The sequence below is a fragment of the Salmo trutta genome, unplaced genomic scaffold (assembly GCF_901001165.1).
Source record: "Salmo trutta unplaced genomic scaffold, fSalTru1.1, whole genome shotgun sequence".
Taxonomy (NCBI): Eukaryota; Metazoa; Chordata; class Actinopteri; order Salmoniformes; family Salmonidae; genus Salmo; species Salmo trutta.
In genome coordinates, this window is record NW_021822830.1 from 44,865 (window position 1) to 68,076 (window position 23,212).

Sequence of the window (23,212 nt, forward strand, 5' to 3'; positions counted from 1 at the left end):
GTCATAGTTCAAAGCACTGTATTTACAGATTCATGTAAACATAGTGATGTTTTAACATTTCAGTACAAACAATTTCTTCCAAAATGAAGTTGTGCATTTTTCTGTGAAGGAATATCAGATGTTTTGGGTTAAAACTGATTTGACTCTCTGGATTCATTTATTGGGGTATATTCTATTAGAATATAGGCTAATTATGTACTGTAATATCAAATTACCAAGGCAGTTACCACCTGACTGAATTAAAGAAATGAAGAATACTGTACAGCAAGTCAGTCATTTGGCAGTTGATCTAACCCAGGGGTTTTTATCACACCTCTCCTCGGTGACCCCCAGCCGACCCCCTCCCTCCAGCCGATCCATATATTAGAACTATTCCACAGCTCACACACCTGATTCGTCCAATCGCTGAGTCAATCAGGTGACATAGTTCAGAGCTACAACAACATTGTGAAAAGTCTGGGGGTCCCCCCCCCCCCCCCCTGAGAAGCGGTTTGAAAACCACTGTTCTAATTAGCTGTGAAGGTCAGCGCAGCGCTAAAACTCTCCACCGGGGGTCACTGTAGCACACATCTGTCATAAGACTGAGCCACTGTACTGCAGTCTTTATCCGCTTTACTGTTGATTGTCAGGGTCTGTTTCTTGTCTTTACGGCCAGATCCGTCCCGGTCCAGGATGTGCTGTAGCAGGTCTTTACTTTCACTAGGAGGCAGGTTGTAATAGAAATACTGTGGGGCCGTCTGGATGAACCTACAGAGAGAATACAACACTAATATTATAGAGATACTGCGGGGCCGTCTGGATGAACCTACAGAGAGAATACAACACTAATATTATAGAGATACTGTGGGGCCGTCTGGATGAACCTACAGAGAGAATACAACACTAATATTATAGAGATACTGTGGGGCCGTCTGGATGAACCTACAGAGAGAATACAACACTAATATTATAGAAATACTGTGGGGCCGTCTGGATGAACCTACAGAGAGAATACAACACTAATATTATAGAGATACTGTGGGGCCGTCTGGATGAACCTACAGAGAGAATACAACACTAATATTATAGAGATACTGTGGGGCCGTCTGGATGAACCTACAGAGAGAATACAACACTAATATTATAGAGATACTGTGGGGCCGTCTGACTGAACCTACAGAGAGAATACAACACTAATATTATAGAGATACTGTGGGGCCGTCTGACTGAACCTACAGAGAGAATACAACACTAATATTATAGAGATACTGTGGGGCCGTCTGACTGAACCATTGGATGAGAAGGTTAGATGGGAGGGGCCTCGGGGGTCATTGGGTGAGAAGGTTAGAGGGGAGGGGCCTCGGGGGTCATTGGGTGAGAATGTTAGAGGGGAGGGGCCTCGGGGGTCATTGGGTGAGAAGGTTAGAGGGGAGGGGCCACGGGGGTCATTGGGTGAGAAGGTTAGAGGGGAGGGGCCTCGGGGGTCATTGGGTGAGAAGGTTAGAGGGGAGGGGCCTCGGGGGGTCATTGGATGAGAAGGTTAGAGGGGAGGGGCCTCGGGGGTCATTGGATGAGAAGGTTAGAGGGGAGGGGCCTCGGGGGGTCATTGGATGAGAAGTTTAGAGGGGAGGGGCCTCGGGGGTCATTGGGTGAGAAGGTTAGAGGGGAGGGGCCTCGGGGGTCATTGGATGAGAAGGTTAGAGGGGAGGGGCCTCGGGGGTCATTGGATGAGAAGGTTAGAGGGGAGGGGCCTCGGGGGGTCATTGGATGAGAAATTTAGAGGGGAGGGGCCTCGGGGGGTCATTGGATGAGAAGTTTAGAGGGGAGGGGCCTCGGGGGTCATTGGATGAGAAGTTTAGAGGGGAGGGGCCTCTGACCTCATCCAATGCATTTTGAAAAAAGAGGACATAAGAACGGACATGAGGAGTCAAGGGAAAATGCATTGAGAAAGAGCCTTGGTTTGGCCCATTGACTTACACTGCAGGGGAGATTTCAGAGACTATCCGGATACAGTTGTTCTCCGAGAGAGAATACTCATGGAACAGCACCCACTCTGGCAAACCCAATTGATGTGCCTTGGCCCCATAGCTGGAGGTAGGGTGGACCTGAGCCATGTGCCTGTTGGTCAACATGAAGTAGTTTCCTGAACCATCCACGTCACGGGCAATCTAAAACAGGGATAAAGGAAGTTCATATTTGCCATTAAGCAAATTACTTCATGGAAAGTGACAGGACACTGACTTCCATACAGGACACTGACTTCCATACAGGACACTGACTTCCATACAGGACACTGACTTCCATACAGGACACTGACTTCCATATACAGGACACTGACTTCCATATACAGGACACTGACTTCCATACAGGAAAGTGACAGGACACTGACTTCCATACAGGACACTGACTTCCATACAAGACACTGACTTCCATACAGGAAGGACACTGACTTCCATACAGGACACTGACTTCCATACAAGACACTGACTTCCATACAGGACACTGACTTCCATACAGGACACTGACTTCCATACAGGACACTGACTTCCATACAGGACACTGACTTCCATACAGGACACTGACTTCTATACAGGACACTGACTTCTATACAGGACACTGACTTCCATACAGGACACTGACTTCCATACAGGACACTGACTTCCATACAAGACGGTGAGTTACAGGACGGTGAGTTCATTCAGATGTTTAATGTGTATGTGATCCGTTCGGGAATTGAACCTCGGTGTTGCTAACGTAGCAGATTAGGATCTGCCAATTGCGCGGCCGAAAAAGCTAGCTTTCAATGGCGTGACCCGCTTCAGGAGGGCAGTCACGTATATGCGATCCCTTCGGGAATTGAACCTCGTTGTTGCTAACCTCGGCTTTGGGAGTGGAACCGGGAGGAAACGGAACACTCTTAAGCGAGCAGTGTGGGGACGTCCTCTACACTAGCACGACGGTCTCCATTGTCCACCGACCTGCATAAAGAACCCTGCCAGCAGAGCTCTCTTGATGTTGAGCGTGTTGGTCTTGGTTCCGAAGGACGTCTCTGAGATGGGCAGCTCTATTCTCTTCAGGATGTCAGTCAACTCTGACCTGATGGCGTCTGCTGTCTGAAGGGCACGGTGGTTTAGATGGTAGTCCTGACACCACTTCTCTACGCTGAAGTCTGAGGGAATATTACAATGACAGGATGAAACATTCAGCTAGAAGTGAGGAGAATAGAATCAAGTAGAACAGAATTAAATGTATACATACATATACAGTTAAAGTCTGAAGTTTACATACACCTTAGCCAAATACATTTAAACTCAGTTTTTCCCACAATTCCTGACATTTAATCCTAGTAAAGATTCCCTGTCTTAGGTCAGTTAGGATCACCACTTTATTTTAAGAACGTGAAATGTCAGAATAATAGTAGAGAGAATTATTTATTTCAGCTTTTATTTTATCACATTCCCAGTGGGTCAGAAGTTTACATACACTCAATTAGTATTTGGTAGCATTGCCTTTAAATTGTTTAACTTGGGTCAAACGTTTCAGGTAGCCTTCCACAAGCTTCCCACAATAAGTTGGGTTAATTTTGTCCCATTCCTCCTGACAGAGCTGGTGTTAACTGAGTCAGGTTTGTAGGCCTCCTGGCTCACACACGCTTTTTCAGTTCTGCCCACACATTTTCTATAGGATTGAAGGTCAGGGCTTTGTGATGGCCACTCCAATACCTTGACAGTGTTGTCCTTAATCCATTTTGCCACAACTTTGGAAGTATGCTTGGGGTCATTGTCCATTAGAAAGACCCATTTGCGACCAAGCTTTAACTTCCTGACTGATGTCTTGAGATGTTGCTTCAATATATCCACATCATTTTGCTTCCTCATGATGGCATCTATTTTGTGAAGTGCACCAGTCCCTCTTGCAGCAAAGCACCCCCACAACATGATGCTGCCACCCCTGTGCTTCACGGTTGGGATGGTGTTCTTCGGCTTGCAAGCCTCCCCCTTTTTCTTACAAACATAACGATGGTCATTATGGCCAAACAGTTCTATTTTTGTTTCATCAGACCAGAGGACATTTCTCCAAAAAGTACGATCTTTGTCCCCATATGCAGTTCCAAACCGTAGCCTGGCTTTTTTATGGCGGTTTTGGAGCAGTGGCTTCTTCCTTGCTGAGCGGCCTTTCAGATTATGTCAATATAGGACTCGTTTTACTGTGGATATAGATACTTTGTACCTGTTTCCTCCAGCATCTTCACAAGGTCCTTTGCTGTTGTTCTGGGATTGATTTGCACTTTTCGCACCGAAGTACGTTCATCTCTAGGAGACAGAACGTGTCTCCTTCCTGAGCGGTATGATGGCTGCGTGGTTCCATGGTATTTATACTTGCGAACTATTGTTTGTACAGATGAACGTGGTACCTTCAGGCTTTTGGAAATTGCTCCCAAGGATGAAACAGACTTGTGGAGGTCTACAAAAAAAATCTGAGTTCTTGGCTGATTTCTTTTGATTTTCCCATGATGTCAAGCAAATAAGCACTGAGTTTGAAGATAGGCCTTGAAATACATCCACAGGTACACCTCCAATTGACTCAAATGATGTCAATTAGCCCATCAGAAGCTTCTAAAGCCATGACTTAATTTTCTGGAATTTTCCAAGCTGTTTAAAGACACAGTCAACTTAGTGTATGTAAACTTCTGACCCACTGGAATTATGATACAGTGAATAATAAGTGAAATTATCTGTCTGTAAACAATTGTTGGAAAAATGACTTGTGTCATGCACAAAGTAGATGTCCTAACTGACTTGCCAAAACTATAGTTTGTTAACAAGAAATTTGTGGTTGAAAAACGAGTTTTAATGACTCCAACCTAAGTGCATGTAAACTTCCGACTTCAACTGTAGATGCATACAGCGCATTCGGAAAGTATTCAGACCCCTGGACTTTTCCCACATTTTGTTACTTTACAGCCTTAGTCTATTTTTTTTACCTCATCAATCTACACACAATACCCCAGGATGACATCACAATACCCCATAATGACATCACAATACCCCAGGATGACATCACAATACCCCATAATGACATCACAATACCCCATAATGACATCACAATACCCCATAAGGAAAAAGCAAGAACGGGTTTTTAGAAAAAACTGAAATATAACATTTACATAAGACCCTTTACTCAGTACTTTGTTGAAGCACCTTTGGCAGCGATTACAGCCTCGAGTCTTCTTGGGTATGACGCTACAAGCTTGGTACACCTGTATTTGGGGAGTTTCTCCCATTCTTCTCTGCAGATCCTCTCAAGCTCTGTCAGGTTGGATGGGGAGTGTTGCTGCACAGCTATTTTCAGGTCTCTCCAGAGATGTTTAATCAGGTTCAAGTCTGGGCTCTGGCAGGGTCACTCAAGGACATTCAGAGACTTGTCCCGAAGCCACTCCTGCATTGTCTTGGCTGTGTGCTTAAGGTCGTTGTCCTGTTGGAATTTGAACCTTCACCCCAGTCTGAGGTCCTGAGTGCTCTGGAGTAGGTTTTTATCAAGGATCTCTGTACTTTGCTCCGTTCATCTTTCCCTCGATCCTATCTACACTCCCAGTCCCTGCCGTTGAAAAACATTCCCACAACAGGATGCTGCCACCACCATGCTTCACCGTAGGGATGGTGCCAGGTTTCCTCCAGACGTGACGCTTGGCATTCAGGGCAAAGAGTTCAATCTTGGTTTCATCAGACCAGATAATCTTGTTTCTCATGGTCTGAGAGTCTTTAGGTGCCTTTTGGCAAACTCCAAGCAGGCTGTCACGTGCCTTTTACTGAGGAGTGGCTTCCGTCTGGCCACTCTACCATAAAGACCTGATTGGTGGAGTGCTGCAGAGATGGTTGTCCTTCTGGAAGGTTCTCCCATCTCCACAGAGGAACTCTGGAGCTCTCTTAGTGACCAATGCCCTTCTCCCTCGATTGCTCAGTTTGGCCAGGTGGCCAGCTCTAGGAAGAGTCTTGGTGGTTCCAAACTTCTTCCATTTAAGAATGATGGAGGCCACTGTGTTCTTGTGGACCTTCAATGCTGCAAAATTATTTTGGTACACTTCTCCAGATCTGTGCCTCGACATAATCCTGTCTCAGAGCTCTACGGACAATTCCTTCGAACTCATGGCTTGGTTTTTGCTGTGACATGTACTGTCATCTGTGGAACCGTATATGTACACAGGTATGTGCCTTTCCAAATCATGTCCAATCAATTGAATTTACCACAGGTGGACTCCAAGTTGTAGAAACATCTTAAGGATGATCAATGGAAACAGGATGCACCTGAGCGCAATTTTGAATCTCATAGCAAAGGGTCTGAATACTTACAGAAATAAGGTATTTCTGTTTTGATTTTTAATACATTTGCAATAATCTCTAAAGACCTGTTTTCAATTTGTCATTATGGGGTGTTGTGTGTAGATTGACGAGGGGGAAAAAAACAAATACATTTTAGAGTAAGGTTGTAACCTAACAAAACGTGTAAAAAGTCAAGGGGTCTGAATACTTACCGAAGGCTCTGTATAGTGAAGTATTTCACAATGTGATGCTTTTTTGAGATCAATGGATGTGACTGACTGTCTTTCTCCATTTACATTTTACATTTTAGTCATTTAGCAGACGCTCTTATCCAGAGCGACTAACAGTAGTGAATGCATACATTTCATTAAAAAAAATTCTCCGTACTGGTCCCCCGTGGGAATCGAACCCACAACCCCTGCATTGCAAACACCATGCTCTACCAACTGAGCCACACGGGACCTTCTCTGGCTGTATTTGAAGTAACTAACGTACATGTCTCTCTCTGGCTGTATTTGAAGGCGTTGTAGATGTTGATGAGGGTGAAGTGGTCTCCATCAGGGTGCCGGAACTTTCTGTGACACTGTTGTACCTCTTGAGCCCTGCCAACAGGTGGCTCCAGGAAGCAGCTTGGAGCTAACGCAAAACAGACAGAATCAATAGGGTGGTTAGCATTGGTGCTAACGCAGACAGACAGAATCAATAGGGAGTATAGCATTGGTGCTAATGCAGACAGAGAATCAATAGAGGTTAGCATTGACGCTAACGTAGACAGAGAGAGAATCAATAGGGAGGTTAGCATTGGTGCTAAAAGAGACATATCAACAGGGTTAGCATTGTTTGACCAAGCTACTCTCCCCGTATAGTACCTTGTGGCTCATTGTCTGAGTGGGAGAAATAGCAGCCGTCTAGGCTTGAACTGCAAATGCTCAGAGACTAGACTATGTCCATATGGCAGATCAAACAGTCTGGGAGATTATATATCCAAAGGTCAGAGACTAGACTATGTCCATATGGCAGATCAAACAGTCTGAGAGATTATACATTCACAAGGTCAGAGATGCAGTCAGATGTTGTTGTCCATAATGGTTAAGACTGCTTATGATGGATATTCTAATATCTTCTGTAGCGGTTATAAAGGCTTTATGGATGTTAACATAAGTGTGAGAGTTTAACTCCCATTACAAGACATGGAGGGTGTTCTGCACCAACATGGTTAAAATCCATTTTAGATTAGACCTAATCTATATTTAGTAAATCTACGTTCATAGTTCATCAAAGATGTGTTGCACCACTTAATGTTAAGACTGGATTAGTTAATCTAAAGGTTAAATCACTAAACTATGATCAGTGATACGTGTCCTAATGGATTCACCATAGCAATATGTTGTAATTCTATGGGAACAAACCAGAACTGGTCATTGCTAGCTAGCCAGCAAAGTGACTTTTCACTCCAGGTTTAGGATGAAATTAATTACACTTTTCTGTCAAATGACTTGAATGAACATGATTTTTTTTTATTTCACCTTTATTTAACCAGGTAGGCAAGTTGAGAACAAGTTCTCATTTACAATTGCGACCTGGCCAAGATAAAGCAAAGCAGTTCGACAACATACAACAACACAGAGTTACACATGGAGTAAAACAAACATACAGTCAATAATACAGTAGAAAAAAAATGATAAACCACAGGAGATAAAATTGTTAATCACAAAGAAAATAAAGGACATACAAATGACTTTTAAACAGTGGCAGTTTAGATTTAATCCCAAAACTGAATTTAAATTCGTTTTTTAAAACAATGGAGCAACAAGATTAAATTTGATCTTGGTTTGATTTCTAAATAAAATTCAGTGTAGAAGAAGTATTAGATTGAAAGTGAGATTTAAAGTTCAGTGCAACAACATTACTAGATAAACCTTGATTAAACCCAGTTTAAGAGTTAATTCATGTTGGTTCCAATCCACCCTGAGTGAATCAAATAGAATCAAACTAAAAATGGGCCAAAGGTTGTAAGAGTGTAAACTACATACCTGATAGCAAAGCTGCGATGGTCACCACCTCGTTCACACAATCAAACTCACAGGACGCCAGCAGAGCCTTGGCCATCTGAGCGTCCAATGGCAACTCAGAGATTATGATCCCGATCTCTGATAGGTTCCCATCGTCGTCCAATGCCGCGAGGTAATCCAGCTCCTCTAGCGACTGCATCAGACCCTCTGGATCTGGGTTGGAAGTAGACAATTTACATAATAGATAATACAAGACAAGATCTGGATAGGAAGTAGATCATCCTTTACATCATAGATAATAAAAGAGAAGATCTGGATAGGAAGTAGATCATCCTTTACATCATAGATAATAAAAATAGATATTAGACAGAGAAAAGACTGAGCAAAACACCTGTTTACCAAACTGACTTGTCAGTTGATGCTTTGGATTATGATCATATAGTATCTGTTCAGCTCCTCAAGAGATCGAGGGCTTTACTTTAACTGGTCACTCCATGTAGCTACAAAATAAAAACGGCACACGTCAAAAGACATAAGAATACAGAATCAGTATGAAACTATATTCCTGAAAAAAACCTGAGCTCCAAAAAGGTTGATCCAGGAATATAACCTGGCGAGCCTCTTTACACCGTGGGATGTGTCCCAAGTGGTACACTATTCCCTTTATAAGGCGCTACCTTTTGACCAGAGTAGGGCGCTACCTTTTGACCAGAGTAGGGCGCTACCTTTTGACCAGAGTAGGGCACTACCTTTTGACCGGAGTAGGGCGCTACCTTTTGACCAGAGTAGGGCGCTACCTTTTGACCAGAGTAGGGCGTTACCTTTTGACCAGAGTAGGGCACTACCTTTTGACCAGAGTAGGGCACTACCTTTTGACCAGAGTAGAGCGCTACATTTTGACCAGAGTAGGGCACTACCTTTTGACCAGAGTAGGGCACTACCTTTTGACCAGAGTAGGGCACTACCTTTTGACCAGAGTAGGGCGTTACCTTTTGACCGGAGTAGAGCACTACCTTTTGACCAGAGTAGGGCGCTATATAGCGAATAGGGAGCCATTTGGGATGCAGATTGTCACTGTCCTCAGCTCTCCTCATGCAGGGACAGCCGGGTGGGTCGAGGCTCTCAGACAATGGTCCCTGGCAGGCCACTGTCAGCTCTACTAAAGCACGACTGACTGCCTCTAAACAGGACAGAGCACGGCACATAGCCCTCTATCAGACCACTACCCAGGACAAAACCCTTCCTGTACACTGTACCACTCTACAGTTTCAGCTATGGTTGCAAAATTCTGCTAACTTTCCCAAAATGCCCAGGTTTCCCAGAATTCCTGGTTCGGAGGATTCCAGATATCCTGCTTATTCCCTCCTGATTTTCTGGAAAACCTGGGAATTTGAGGGAAAGTTGCTGGAATTTTGCAACCCTAGTTACAGCACAGATTACACAGGGTCAGATCCATTAGAATGACATATTATAACACATTTAATTAGGGTCTCTGTGGTCACCTCCCGTCCAGAGTCTAATAACCTGGACCCAGATACAACCAGGGTTTCCAGTCATGCATCTGCATTGCTTTCTGTTTGGGATTTTAGGCCGGGTTTCTGTATAAGCAGTTGGTGACATCTGCTCATGTAAAAAGGGCTTTATAGATACATTTGATTGATTGGTAGTTTGGTTCAATTCCTTTTTTTCGTTTCCAGTATCACCAAGTACATGTTGCTCTGCCCGGAGTAGCCCTGAAGTACCCTCTCCTGTAAGCCTATGGTCTCATGAGTCTTCCCAAGTACCCCCTGGTGGACAGGCCAAGTACCCTCCGGTGGACAGGCCAAGTACCCCCCTGGTGGACAGGCCAAGTACCCCCCTGGTGGACAGGCCAAGTACCCCCCTGGTGGACAGGCCAAGTACCCCCCTGGTGGACAGGCCAAGTACCCCCCTGGTGGACAGGCCAAGTAGCCCCCCGGTGGACAGGCCAAGTACCCCCTGGTGGACAAGCCAAGTACCCTCCGGTGGACAGGCCAAGTAGCCCCCGGTGGACAGGCCAAGTACCCTCCGGTGGACAGGCCAAGTAGCCCCCCTGGTGGACAGGCCAAGTATCCCCCCGGTGGACAGGCCAAGTATCCCCCCGGTGGACAGGCCAAGTACCCCCTGGTGGACAGGCCAAGTACCCCCCCGGTGGACAGGCCAAGTATCCCCCCGGTGGACAGGCCAAGTATCCCCCCGGTGGACAGGCCAAGTAGCCCCCCGATAGTTTGGCCAAGTAGCCCCCGGTGGACAGGCCAAGTAGCCCCCCGGTGGACAGGCCAAGTAGCCCCCTGGTGGACAGGCCAAGTACCCCCCGGTGGACAGGCCAAGTAGCCCCCGGTGGACAGGCCAAGTAGCCCCCTGTGGACAGGCCAAGTAGCCCCCGGTGGACAGGCCAAGTAGCCTCCGGTGGACAGGCCAAGTAGCCCCCGGTGGACAGGCCAAGTAGCCCCTGGTGGACAGGCCAAGTAGCCCTAGGAGTCCTAGCACCCCAGGATGAGAACCACTGTCCTACTATAGTACCATGTAGAATGTCTGTCTGGTAGGCTGACCTGGTCTGGTGATGAAGTCACAGTGTCCCAGCCCTGCAATCTTCATCCTCTTGAGGAAGAGGATGGTAGAGGTGAGGTTGGTCTCCAGGATCTGAGGGGATGTCTCTATGGGGAGTACTCTCTCCTCAGGGTACAGGCAGAAACACTTCCCTGGACAAACACAGACAGACCACGTTATTACCTCCGAAATCAATAAATCAATCAAAAAACACACACACACACACACACACACACACACACACACAACCAGTCAAAAGTTTTAGAACACCTACTCATTCAAGGGTTTTTCTTTATTTTTTACTATTTTCTACATTGTAGAATAATAGTGAAGACATCAAAACTATGAAATGACACATATGGAATCACGTAGTAACCAAAAAAAGTGTTAAACAAATACAAATATATTTTATATTTATTTGAGATTCTTCAAAGTAGCCACCCTTTGCCTTGATGACAGCTTTGCACACTCTTGGCATTCTCTCAACCAGCTTCATGAGGTAGTCACCTGGAATGCATTTCAATTAACAGGTGTGTCTTGATAAAAGTTCATTTGTGGAATTTCTTTCCTTCTTAATGCGCGTGGGGGGGGGGGGGTTGTGTGCCCCAATGCTGGAAGGGGGGCCCCGAGTGAAAAAGACTTGGATCTAACCAACAACCGATGCAAGTCAACTGAATCACATCAAGGAGAGATGACAGGTAGTCAGTACCTGTCGGTCCAGTCAGCTGCTTCCTGATGTCAGTAACTGTCGGTCCAGTCACCTGCTTCCTGACGTCAGTACCCGTCGGTCCAGTCAGCTGCTTCCTGATGTCAGTACCTGTCGGTCCAGTCACCTGCTTCCTGACGTCAGTACCCGTCGGTCCAGTCAGCTGGTTCCTGACGTCAGTACCCGTCTGTCCAGTTAGCTGCTTCCTGATGTCAGTACCTGTCGGGTCCAGTCAGCTGCTTCCTGACGTCAGTACCCGTCGGGTCCAGTCAGCTGCTTCCTGACGTCAGTACCTGTGGGTCCAGTCAGATGCTTCCTGATGTCAGTACCTGTCGGTCCAGTCAGCTGCTTCCTGATGTCAGTACCTGTCGGTCCAGTCAGCTGCTTCCTGATGTCAGTACCCGTCGGTCCAGTCAGATGCTTCCTGATGTCAGTACCTGTGGGTCCAGTCAGCTGCTTCCTGAGGTCAGTACCCGTCGGTCCAGTCAGCTGCTTCCTGAGGTCAGTACCCGTCGGGTCCAGTCAGCTGCTTCCTGATGTCAGTACCCGTCGGTCCAGTCAGATGCTTCCTGACGTCAGTACCTGTGGGTCCAGTCAGCTGCTTCCTGACGTCAGTACCTGTCGGTCCAGTCAGCTGCTTCCTGATGTCAGTACCCGTCGGTCCAGTCAGCTGCTTCCTGATGTCAGTACCTGTCGGTCCAGTCAGCTGCTTCCTGAGGTCAGTACCCGTCGGTCCAGTCAGCTGCTTCCTGAGGTCAGTACCCGTCGGTCCAGTCAGCTGCTTCCTGATGTCAGTACCTGTGGGTCCAGTCAGCTGCTTCCTGATGTCAGTACCTGTCGGTCCAGTCAGCTGCTTCCTGATGTCTGCCTGGCATCTGCTGATGGATCGTAGTTCTTCAGAGTTGGCCCTTATCCTGGGATTATACACCTGGTTGAAATATATATATTTAAAAGGACAGGTTAGCCACAGCCATAGAAAGACATATTATAACTATTTAATAATGTCATTAATTAACTCATTTAATAGGATATCTATGGTCATAGCCTTGGCATACATTTCTAAACTAACATGCAATGCTTGTTTTATGGGGATTAAACTCACATATCTTTTCTCCACTCCTGCGTCGATGACAAAGTTAACAGAGTCCACAGCCCAGAACATGTCCTCTCCCTGGCTTGTGGAGAGGAAAACTCTCCGGCCCCTGGTCGTAACCGTTCCCCTACTCCCCATCCCCTCCCCCAGGAGAGAGGGTGCCCGACCCTGCCCAGGGCACCAGACCACAGGCACCAGCTCCCCCAGGCCTGCTCCCAGTCTGGTACCCTCTCTCTGGAGGATAGCACGGGCACAGACAACCTCCTGTGGGAGGGGCAACACAGTGTGAGAAGTGTTAACAGCATCATAACGACTAGTCCCGTGTGGCTACTGGTTAGCATGGCCCCAAGGTCATGGGTTCAATTCCTCGCAGGGATCACATGTCTAAAAAAAAAAAAAAATGGATGCACTCACTGTACCGCGAGTCTCTTAGGATAATAGTGTCTGCTACTTGACCATTACACCCCAGGCTGGATGGTTCAACGTGAGGGGAAGAGAGGGCTTTTATCATGTCATACTATAGTTAACACATTTTGCTCTCAGACCCATCAATAGAAAAAGGCTGAGTTGACATCCCTATTCAGAGGCTTTAAGCTCGTTGTCATACATATATGGTCAAGGACAACAAGGCCTTTCAAAAACGCTTTGTCATTCCAACAGACCACTAGCCATCACAGTCAAACACACTAAAGCACATAAAAAACAAAGGCAGACAGTGTCAGACGAGACGGGGGAAATGATCTAGAATGTTGTTTTGCCATCTAAATTCAATTAATGCAAGTACACACCACACATGATTAAAAAAAGATAACATTGTGACAGAGATCCTACTTAAGGACAGAGCTTCTGCTTGAGGACAGAGATCCTACTTGAGGACAGAGCTCCTACTTAAGGACAGAGCTCCTACTTAAGGACAGAGATCCTACTTAAGGACAGAGAGCTATGGCATGCCATCATTCAGTACATAGCACCACCAAAAACAAGCAAGTAATCGAGTTACGGACAAATACCGCACCATCTTCGCTGTTGAACTGTGTAAATTGTCTCACCTGAGCTGAGGCCAAGAACAGCACCACATCTCCCTCCTCCTTGGTGCGGTGAATCTCCAGTACCAATCTTAGAGCAGAGTAGAAGTAGTCTTTACTACTACAGTTACTGTAGACCACCTCAGCTGGACAGAGGGCTTCCAGACTGACCACAGGGACGTTACTACCTGAAACGACAGTGAACATTACTGTCAGTCCAGTCCGTGTTATCATTATATTGATAACTGAAACAGTCAGAATTCCGTTCCATGTTTTACTCATGTTCTAACAGAGTAACAGAGGTAGTGATCAATAAAGAATCCCCACAATGCTTTGAGTAAAGATCAATAAATAATATATCAGACGCCACAACTTCCATTGTTCTAATCATCTGATAACACAACAACGGGGATCATGTGTTATTCCCACTGGGGGTTGTTACAAAGTGCATCTTTTCCCCATTAAAAAAAATATCAATGAAACATGTAGGAGGGTAGTTCCACTACCGTAGTGGACCAGGAGCCTGTCTGTCATGGAGGACACAGTCAGAATCACCACCCTCAGGTCTGGTCTGTGGACCAGGATGTCCTGCACAATCACAACAACAACAAACTTTATTGACATGCAACAAACTGCTGTTACTAGGAATTTAACTTGTGTACACAGATTTTTTTTACATTTTTTTTTAAAACCCATCAAATCAGTGTAGATTAACATCAAATCAGCTGGTATTCCAGAGAGAATTTCTCTCTCTCTCTCTCTCTCTCTCTCTCTCTCCCTCTCTCTCCCTCTCTCTCTCTTCCTTCCTTCCTTCCTTCCTTCCTTGAGATCTGACTTAACATCTTGCTCACTCCTTAATCCTGCTTTCTGGAATAATACCCCTAGAATAGAAATCTATATAATCCAACAGATCCTATTATGCTGAGTGCCACTTTTAAACAAAGGTCACAAAAGGTCATTCCCACCCTACCTGGAGCAGTCCCAGCAGTATGTCTGTGCTGACGGTTCTCTCATGAGCCTGGTCGATGACGATGGCCCCGTAGTGCTCCAACATGGGGTCAGACATCATCTCCCTCAGTAACAGGGCATCTGTACAGAACCTGGAATGGACCAGAACTGAGTTAACTAATGATGCAGATGGTAACATCTTTCAATGTCGATCAATACACACTATGCACTCAATGCCAGTACGGAGCGTGGAGACCAGAAGTGAGTGCCGATATACACCATATATACAAAAGTATGTGGACACCCCTTCAAATTAGTGGATTCGGCTATTTCAGCCACACCCGTTGCTGACAGGTGTATAAAATTGAGCACACAGCCATGCAATCTCCATAGACAAACATTGGCAGTAGAATGGCCTGTACTGAAGAGCTCAGTGACTTTCAACGTGGCACCGTCATAGGATGCCACCTTTCCAACAAGTCAATCCGTAAAATTTCTGCCCTGCTAGAGCTGCCCCAGTCAACTGTAAGTGCTGTTATTGTGAAGTGGAAACATGTAGGAGCTACAACAGCTCAGCCGTGAAGTGGTAGGCCACACAAGCTCACAGAACGGGACCCCCGAGTGCTGAAGCGCTTAAAAATCGTCTGGCCTCGGTTCCAACACTCACTACCGAGTTCCAAACTGCCTCTATAAGCAACGTCAGCACAACAACTGTTCGTCTGGGGATTCATGAAATGGGTTTCCATGGCCGAGCGGCCGCACACAAGGCTAAGATCACCATGCGCAATGCCAAGCGTCGGCTGGAGTGGTGTAAAGCTCACTGCCATTGGAATCTGGAGCAGTGGAAACACGTTCTCTGGAGTGATGAATCACGCTTCACCATCTGGCAGTCCGACGGACTAATCTGGGTTTGGCGGATGCCAGGAGAACGCTACCTGCCTGAATGCATAGTGCCAACTGTAAAGTTTGGTGGAGGAGGAATAATGGTTCAGGCCCCTTAGTTCCAGTGAAGGGAAATCTTGACACTACAACATACAATGACATTCTAGACAATTATGTGCTTCCAACTTTGTAGCAACAGTTTGGGGAAGGTCCTTTCCTGTTTCAGAATGGCAATTCCGCCGTGCACAAAGCGAGGTCCATAGAGAAATGGTTTGTCAAGATTGGTGTGGAAGAACTTGACTGGCCTGCACAGAGCCCTGACCTCAACCCCATCGAACACCCTTTGGGATGAATTGGAACGCCGACTGCGAGCCAGGGCCTAATCTCCCCAACATCAGTGCCCCCGACCTCACTAATGCTCTCGTGGCTGAATGGAAGCAAGTCCCCTCAGCAATGTTCCAACATCTAGTGGAAAGCCTTCCCAGAAGAGTGGAGGCTGTTATAGCAGCAAAGGGGGAACCAACTCCATATTAATGACCATGATTTTGGAATGAGATGTTGGACGAGCAGGTGTCCACATTCTTTTGGTCATGTAGTGTACATACTTGCATGCTACTTAGTATGTAGAGATGTATTGTCTATGGATGCTGGTGGTAGTAGTATGCTAGTGTGGTTATTGAGACATCTCCTTCAGCAGCATCTGTACCTGGAGCTCATTGGGGCGGCAGCTTGGCCTAGTGGTTAGAGCGTTGGACTAGTAACCGAAAGGTTGCAAGTTTGAATCCCCGAGCTGACAAGGTAAAAATCTGTCCTTCTGCCCCTGAACAAGACAGTTAACCCACTGTTCCCCGGTAGGTCATCATTGTAAATAAGAATTTGTTCTTAACTGGCTTGCCTAGTAAAATAAAGGTAAATACAAAATCTCAGTTAACTAATGTCAGGGTTTTATTTAATAAAAATGTACCCCTTTTTCTCCCCAATTTCGTGGTATCTAATTGTCTAATTATCTAATTACAGTCTAACCTCATCGTTGAAACTCCCGTACGGAGGTGAAGGTCAAGAGCCAAGCGTCCTCAGAAACACAACCCAACCAAGCTGCACTGCTTCTTGACACAATGCAAGATTAACCTGGAAGCCAGCCGCACCAATGTGTCGGAAGAAACACCGTACACCTGGCGACTGTGTCAGCGTGCACTGCGCCCGGCCCGCCACAGGAGTCACTAGTGCGTGATGGGATATGGACATCACTGCCGGCCAAACCCTCCCCTAACCCGGACGACGCTGGGCCAATTGTGAGTCGCCCCATGGGTCTCCCGGTCACAGCTGGCTGCGACAGAGCCTGGACTCTAACCCAGAATCTCTAGTGGCACATCTAGCACCACGATGCAGTGCCTTAGACCACTGCGACACTCAGGAGGTGTGTGTGTGTATCTGTATGTATATGTATGTGTGTGTATATGTGTGTGTGTGTGTGTGTGTTAGATCTGTATGTATGTATGTATGTATGTATGTATGTATGTATGTATGTATGTATGTATGTATGTATGTATGTATGTATGTGTGTGTGTGTGTTAGACCTGAGAACAGTGTGTGTGTGTGTGTGTGTGTGTGTGTGTGTGTGTGTGTGTGTGTGTGTGTGTGTGTGTGTGTGTTAGATCCAGACCTGAGAACAGTGTGTGTGTGTGTGTGTGTGTGTGTGTGTGTGTGTGTGTGTGTGTGTGTGTGTGTGTGTGTGTGTGTGTGTGTGTGTGTGTGTGTGTGTGTGTTAGATCCAGACCTGAGAACAGTGTGTGTGTGTGTGTGTGTGTGTGTGTGTGTGTGTGTTAGATCCAGACCTGAGAACAGTGTCAGTAGAACAGCATGTCTCCAGAGGGATGGTGTAACCCACTTCATGTCCAATGTTGACGTCCATCTCATCAGCCACCCTGAGGGCCAGGTCTACCGCCTGCTGTGGGTGGATCTGGGTAGACACCGCCATGCCGTGCTGGTACTGGGCCGACAGGCAGAACTCTGCACACCACTGGGGGATCTGACAGATGGAGACATTTTAGTTGATCATATAGACATTAAATTTCAAACAATTTCAGCCCCACATTATCGAAGGGTATTCATCCATCCAATCATTATGCATTCTAGTGAATCCACCAGAGTGACCTGACTCAAACACGGAGCCGGTGTCGACCTCAACGCGGAGCCGGTGACGACCGCAACACGGAGCCGGTGTCGACCGCAACGCGGAGCCGGCGTCGACCGCAACACGGAGCCGGCGTCGACCGCAACACGGAGCCGGTGTCGACCGCAACACGGAGCCGGCGTCGACCTCAACGCGGAGCCGGTGACACACTAGTGACAAGGACCAGCTTCTACTAATTGTGTTGTGCTAAACTGCTGTGGCAGCAAGTGACAGCTCTAGAGGATTAGTGCCTAACAGCTGGAGGCCAGAGGGAGGGAGAGGGGAGGGAGGGAGAGGGGAGGGAGGGATGGGGAAAGGGAGGGAGGGAGGGAGGGAGGGAGAGGGAGGGAGGGATGGGGAGAGGGGAGGGAGAGGGGAGGGAGAGGGGAGGGAGGGAGAGGGAGGGAGGGATGGGGAGAGGGGAGGGAGAGGGGAGGGAGGAATGGGGAGAGGGGAGGGAGAGGGGAGGGAGGGATGGGGAGAGGGGAGGGAGAGGGGAGGGAGGGATGGGGAGAGGGGAGGGAGAGGGGAGGGAGGGAGGGAGGGAGGGAGGGAGGGGAGGGGAGGGGAGGGAGGGAGGGAGGGAGGGAGGGAGGGGAGGGATGGGGAGAGGGAGGGAGGGAGGAATGGGGAGAGGGGGGGAGGGAGGGAGAGCCTTAAGACCCATGTTATTCAGGGGAAATTCACAGTTAGCTTCATACTGTCACTCAATTCAATTAAATTCAATACAAGGGGATTTATTGGCATGGGAAACATATGTTTACGTTGCCAAAGCAAGTTAAGTAAATAATAAACAAAAGTGAAATAAACAATAAAAATGAACAGTAAACATTACACTCACAGAAGTTCCAAAAGAATAAAGACATTACAAATGTCATATTATGTCTATATACAGTGTTGTAACGATGTGCAAATAGTTAAAGTAAAAAAGGGAAAATAAATAAACATAAATATGGGTTGTATTTACAATGGTGTTTGTTCTTCACTGGTTGACCTTTTCTTGTGGCAACAGGTCACACATCTTGCTACTGTGATTGGTCACTGTGGTATTTCACCCAGTAGATATGGGAGTTTATCAAAATTGGGTTTGTTTTCGAATTCTTTGTGGATCTGTGTAATCTGAGGGAAATATGTGTCTCTAATATGGTCATACATTGGGCAGGAAGTTAGGAAGTGCAGCTCAGTTTCCACCTCATTTTGAGGAGAGGTCAGCCAGGTCTGCCTACGGTGACCTTTCTCAATAGCAAGGCTATGCTCACTGAGTCTGTACATAGTCAAAGCTTTCCTTAAGTTTGGGTCAGTCACAGTGGTCAGGTATTCTGCCACTGTGTACTCTCTGTTTAGGGCCAAATAGCATTCTAGTTTGCCCTGTTTTTTTGTTAATTCTTTCCAATGGGTCAATTATCTTTTTGTTTTCTCATGATTTGGTTGGGTCTAATTGTGTTGCTGTCCTGGGGCTCTGTGGGGTCTGTTTGTGTTTGTGAACAGAGCCCCAGGACCAGCTTGCTGAGGGAACTCTTCTCCAGGTTCATCTCTCTGTAGGTGATGGCTCTGTGGGGTGTGTTTGTGTTTGTGAACAGAGCCCCAGGACCAGCTTGCTTAGGGGACTCTTCTCCAGGTTCATCTCTCTGTAGGTGATGGCTTTGTTATGGAAGGTTTGGGAGTCGCTTCCTTTTAGGTGGTTGTAGAATTTAACGTCTCTTTTCTGGATTTTGATAATTAGCGGGTATCGGCCTAATTCTGCTCTGCATGCATTATTTGCTGTTTTACGTTGTACACGGAGGATATTTTTGCAGAATTCTGCATGCAGAGTCTCAATTTGGTGTTTGTCCCATTTTGTGAATTCTTGGTTGGTGAGCGGACCCCAGACCTCACAACCATAAAGGGCAATGAGTTCTATAACTGATTCAAGTATTTTTTATCCAGATCCTAATTGGTATGTCGAATTTTACGTTCCTTTTGATGGCATAAAATGCCCTTCTTGCCTTGGAGAAGGGCGTTCACAGAGCCAGAGCCGTGAATGTGACTGTGGGTAGGGGACATTTATAGCCATATAATCAATTTAGCCACAATCAGTGTCATTCTGCACCTAGGGATATTCCCTGTGTAGCACACAGGCAAAAAATACCAACAATCCTTTCTGAAGTTTATACTTGTAGTTCTAGAATCTAATTGAACTATGTTTTTGGTAGCACTGCAGGAAAGAGATCCCATGGACCTTGCATCAACTTCCCGAGTGGCACAGCGGTCTAAGGCACTGCATCTCAGTGCTGGAGGCGTCACTACAGACACCCTGGTTCGATTCCAGGCTGTATCGCAACCGGCTGTGATTGGGAGTCACATAGGGCGGTGCACAATTAGCCCAGCGTCGTCTGGGTTTGGCCGGTGTAGGCCCGTCATTGTAAATAAGAATTTGTTCTTAAACTGACTTGCCTAGTTAAAAAAAAGATTCTTCCCAGATCAAATGGGTTTTTGTTTAAAACATTTCTGGCCCAAACAGAGACACAGCACAGTGCACAACCCCTGGAATGAAGAGCCATATTCTCATAAACCATGTGCTCCTATTTCTGCTTTGGGAAACATCTAAATCAGATTACAGTGAGAGGGAGAGGCCATTCAATACTCCCATCTGTTCCTAGACTCAATGGACAACTGGGTTAGGTTGGGGGATGTGAACTACTAAATTGATGCATACGTGACTAATGGGAATTGGGGTATTTACAGGTGTTTGGTCATATTAAACCCATGATCTCAGTCATCATACGAAAGGAGTGGATTATTAACCTGGATGCCTGTCTGCTTCTGCTCTCTGGCCACGGTTTCACAATAGAGCAGGCAGAAGCACCAACAGATCTGGGACCAGGCTAGGTGAGATCAGATCTGGGACCAGGCTAGTGAGATCAGATCTGGGACCAGACTAGGTGAGATCAGATCTGGGACCAGGCTAGGTGAGATCAGATCTGGGACCAGGCTAGGTGAGATCAGATCTGGGACCAGGGCTAGGTGAGATCAGATCTGGGACCAGGCTAGGTGAGATCAGATCTGGGACCAGGCTAGTGAGATCAGATCTGGGACCAGGCTAGGTGAGATCAGATTTGGGACCAGGCTAGGTGAGATCAGATCTGGGACCAGGCTAGGTGAGATCAGATCTGGGACCAGGCTAGGTGAGAACAGATCTGGGACCAGGGCTAGGTGAGAACAGATCTGGGACCAGGCTAGGTGAGATCAGATCTGGGACCAGACTAGGTGAGATCAGATCTGGGACCAGGCTAGGTGAGATCAGATCTGGGACCAGACTAGGTGAGATCAGATCTGGGACCAGGCTAGGTGAGATCAGATCTGGGACCAGGCTAGGTGAGATCAGATCTGGGACCAGGCTAGTGAGATCAGATCTGGGACCAGGCTAGGTGAGATCAGATCTGGGACCAGGCTAGTGAGATCAGATCTGGGACCAGGTGAGATCAGATCTGGTACCAGGCTAGGTGAGATCAGATCTGGGACCAGGCTAGGTGAGATCACATCTGGGACCAGGCTAGGTGAGATCAGATCTGGGACCAGGCTAGGTGAGATCAGATTTGGGACCAGGCTAGGTGAGATCAGATCTGGGACCAGGCTAGGTGAGATCAGATCTGGGACCAGGCTAGGTGAGATCAGATCTGGGACCAGGCTAGTGAGATCAGATCTGGGACCAGGCTAGGTGAGATCAGATCTGGGAGCAGGCTAGGTGAGATCAGATCTGGGACCAGGCTAGGTGAGATCAGATCTGGGACCAGGCTAGTGAGATCAGATCTGGGACCAGGGCTAGGTGAGATCAGATCTGAGACCAGGCTAGGTGAGATCAGATCTGGGACCAGGCTAGGTGAGATCAGATCTGGGACCAGACTAGGTGAGATCAGATCTGGGACCAGGCTAGGTGAGATCAGATCTGGGACCAGGCTAGGTGAGATCAGATCTGGGACCAGGCTAGTGAGATCAGATCTGGGACCAGGCTAGGTGAGATCAGATCTGGGACCAGGCTAGGTGAGATCAGATCTGGGACCAGGCTAGGTGAGATCAAATCTGGGACCAGGCTAGTGAGATCAGATCAGGGACCAGGCTAGGTGAGATCAGATCTGGGACCAGGCTAGGTGAGATCAGATCTGGGACCAGGCTAGGTGAGATCAGATCTGGGACCAGGCTAGTGAGATCAGATCTGGGACCAGGCTAGTGGATTCTACTGTAAGTAAACAGAGTCATATCTAAAGTCATATGTGCAGCTTCAGGGTCTAAGACATAGCAGACTCTGTCCCAAATAGCATGATGTTCCCTGTGTAGTGCACTACTTTTGACCAAATCCTACAGGGTCCTGGACAAAAGTAGTGCACTACGTAGGGCAATAGGGTGCCATTTGGGACAAAAACACATCTAATGGTATTAATATCAGGTTCCCTGCAGGCTGGAGCTATATTTATAAGGGTCCCAGTAGAGACTGACCTTCCCAATGCAGCCGGCTGGCATTTAACACTTTACAACAAGATCCTGGCAGAAGTTTATTACTTGAATACTGTCACATTTTGATTCAATAACAACTCTATATACTACCCTTATATGGAAAAACTCCAGTGTAAGGAGTTATGATGTGGATGAGATCTGGAGGAAACGGTTCATAGCAGGACATTAAAAAGGTTTATAGGCAGCAGACTATGAAGTAGGTGACATGGTTTTGTATGGAACTAATGTTTAATGTAATGTTTAATGTATGGCCTCGTTGTTGCCCAATTAGATATCTTCCACGTGTCATCTATGGACTGTATGCTACTATACCAATTAACACATTTGCAACAAAAAAAATACATAATTATATAAATACTAGATACTGTATAGGGAATCAAAGGGGAAATATTGTTATTCTTTATTATTATTGAAATTCTTTGAAAATCCCATTTTAGATCTTGAACATTCTCGTATTAATTCCAAACTCACCTGTGTGTTTTTTCCAGTTTTAGTTGTACCAGATACTATAACAAGTCGATTGTTCACCAGGATATCCAAGAATTCCTCTCTAGCTTTCCAAACAGGTAGAGACTTTCTCTCTTGCAGTAGTTTATAATAGCGAGAGGAGAAGGGCAATCCATCAAATCGGTTCAGTTCCAGATCCTCTCCGAAGACAAAAGCTACTTCTTCCAGACAGTCAGCAGTTTCCGAATCGGAACAAATCTCTTTCTCCGTCAAATGATTGTCCTGCTCGGACATGGTTGATCTGTCCGCCATGGCAATGATAGAGGATCCCGTCGAGAGCGCAACAACTGTTGGCAACAGATATAATCAAAAGCACAGAGAACCGTTTATCCCAACAACAAAAAACCCGAACTCATCCATGTAACAATCCCCAACGTTGACTTGGAGTTTAACGTCTGATCCAAACAAGATTTCCGTTCATGTTTTGTTGACAAATGTGAAGATATTTCAGGACAAACAACATGATATGATTTCGGATTAAAACTCTTATCACCGTTTCGTGTCTGTC

The 23,212-nt window shown here is 46.6% G+C and overlaps 1 protein-coding gene across 3 annotated transcripts; it reads right to left on the minus strand.

The window, feature by feature from the left end:
- Position 1: 1 nt before the first annotated feature.
- LOC115185033 (putative pre-mRNA-splicing factor ATP-dependent RNA helicase DHX32) lies at positions 2–23,212 on the minus strand. 3 transcript variants are annotated; one of them, XM_029745674.1, is made up of 13 exons: positions 22,669–23,211; positions 17,369–17,562; positions 14,674–14,803; positions 14,210–14,291; positions 13,728–13,891; positions 12,688–12,942; positions 12,420–12,513; positions 10,882–11,031; positions 8,333–8,524; positions 6,795–6,935; positions 2,958–3,148; positions 1,957–2,147; positions 2–747 (listed from the first exon to the last, which is right to left on the minus strand). In XM_029745674.1, the coding sequence occupies exons 1-13, from the start codon at positions 22,954–22,956 to the stop codon at positions 555–557; spliced, it is 2,265 nt and encodes a 754-aa protein (XP_029601534.1). In that variant the 5' UTR covers positions 22,957–23,211; the 3' UTR covers positions 2–554. The 3 variants fall into 3 exon arrangements, with proteins under 3 accessions (XP_029601534.1, XP_029601536.1, XP_029601535.1); XM_029745676.1 differs by lacking the exon at positions 2–747 and adding an exon at positions 762–979 and having other exon boundaries at positions 22,669–23,212; XM_029745675.1 differs by lacking the exon at positions 2–747 and adding an exon at positions 1,010–1,095 and having other exon boundaries at positions 22,669–23,212.

Excerpts from the sequence above, each read along its gene's own strand:
- LOC115185033 (XM_029745674.1), bottom strand. The coding sequence starts at position 22,956 with ATGGCGGACAGATCAACCATGTCCGAGCAGGACAATCATTTGACGGAG. Across the intron at positions 17,563-22,668 it reads AAACTGGAAAAAACACACAG|ATCCCCCAGTGGTGTGCAGA; the intron begins GTGAGTTTGGAA and ends TCCATCTGTCAG. Across the intron at positions 12,514-12,687 it reads CAGGAGTGGAGAAAAGATAT|GTGTATAATCCCAGGATAAG; the intron begins GTGAGTTTAATC and ends TATTTCAACCAG.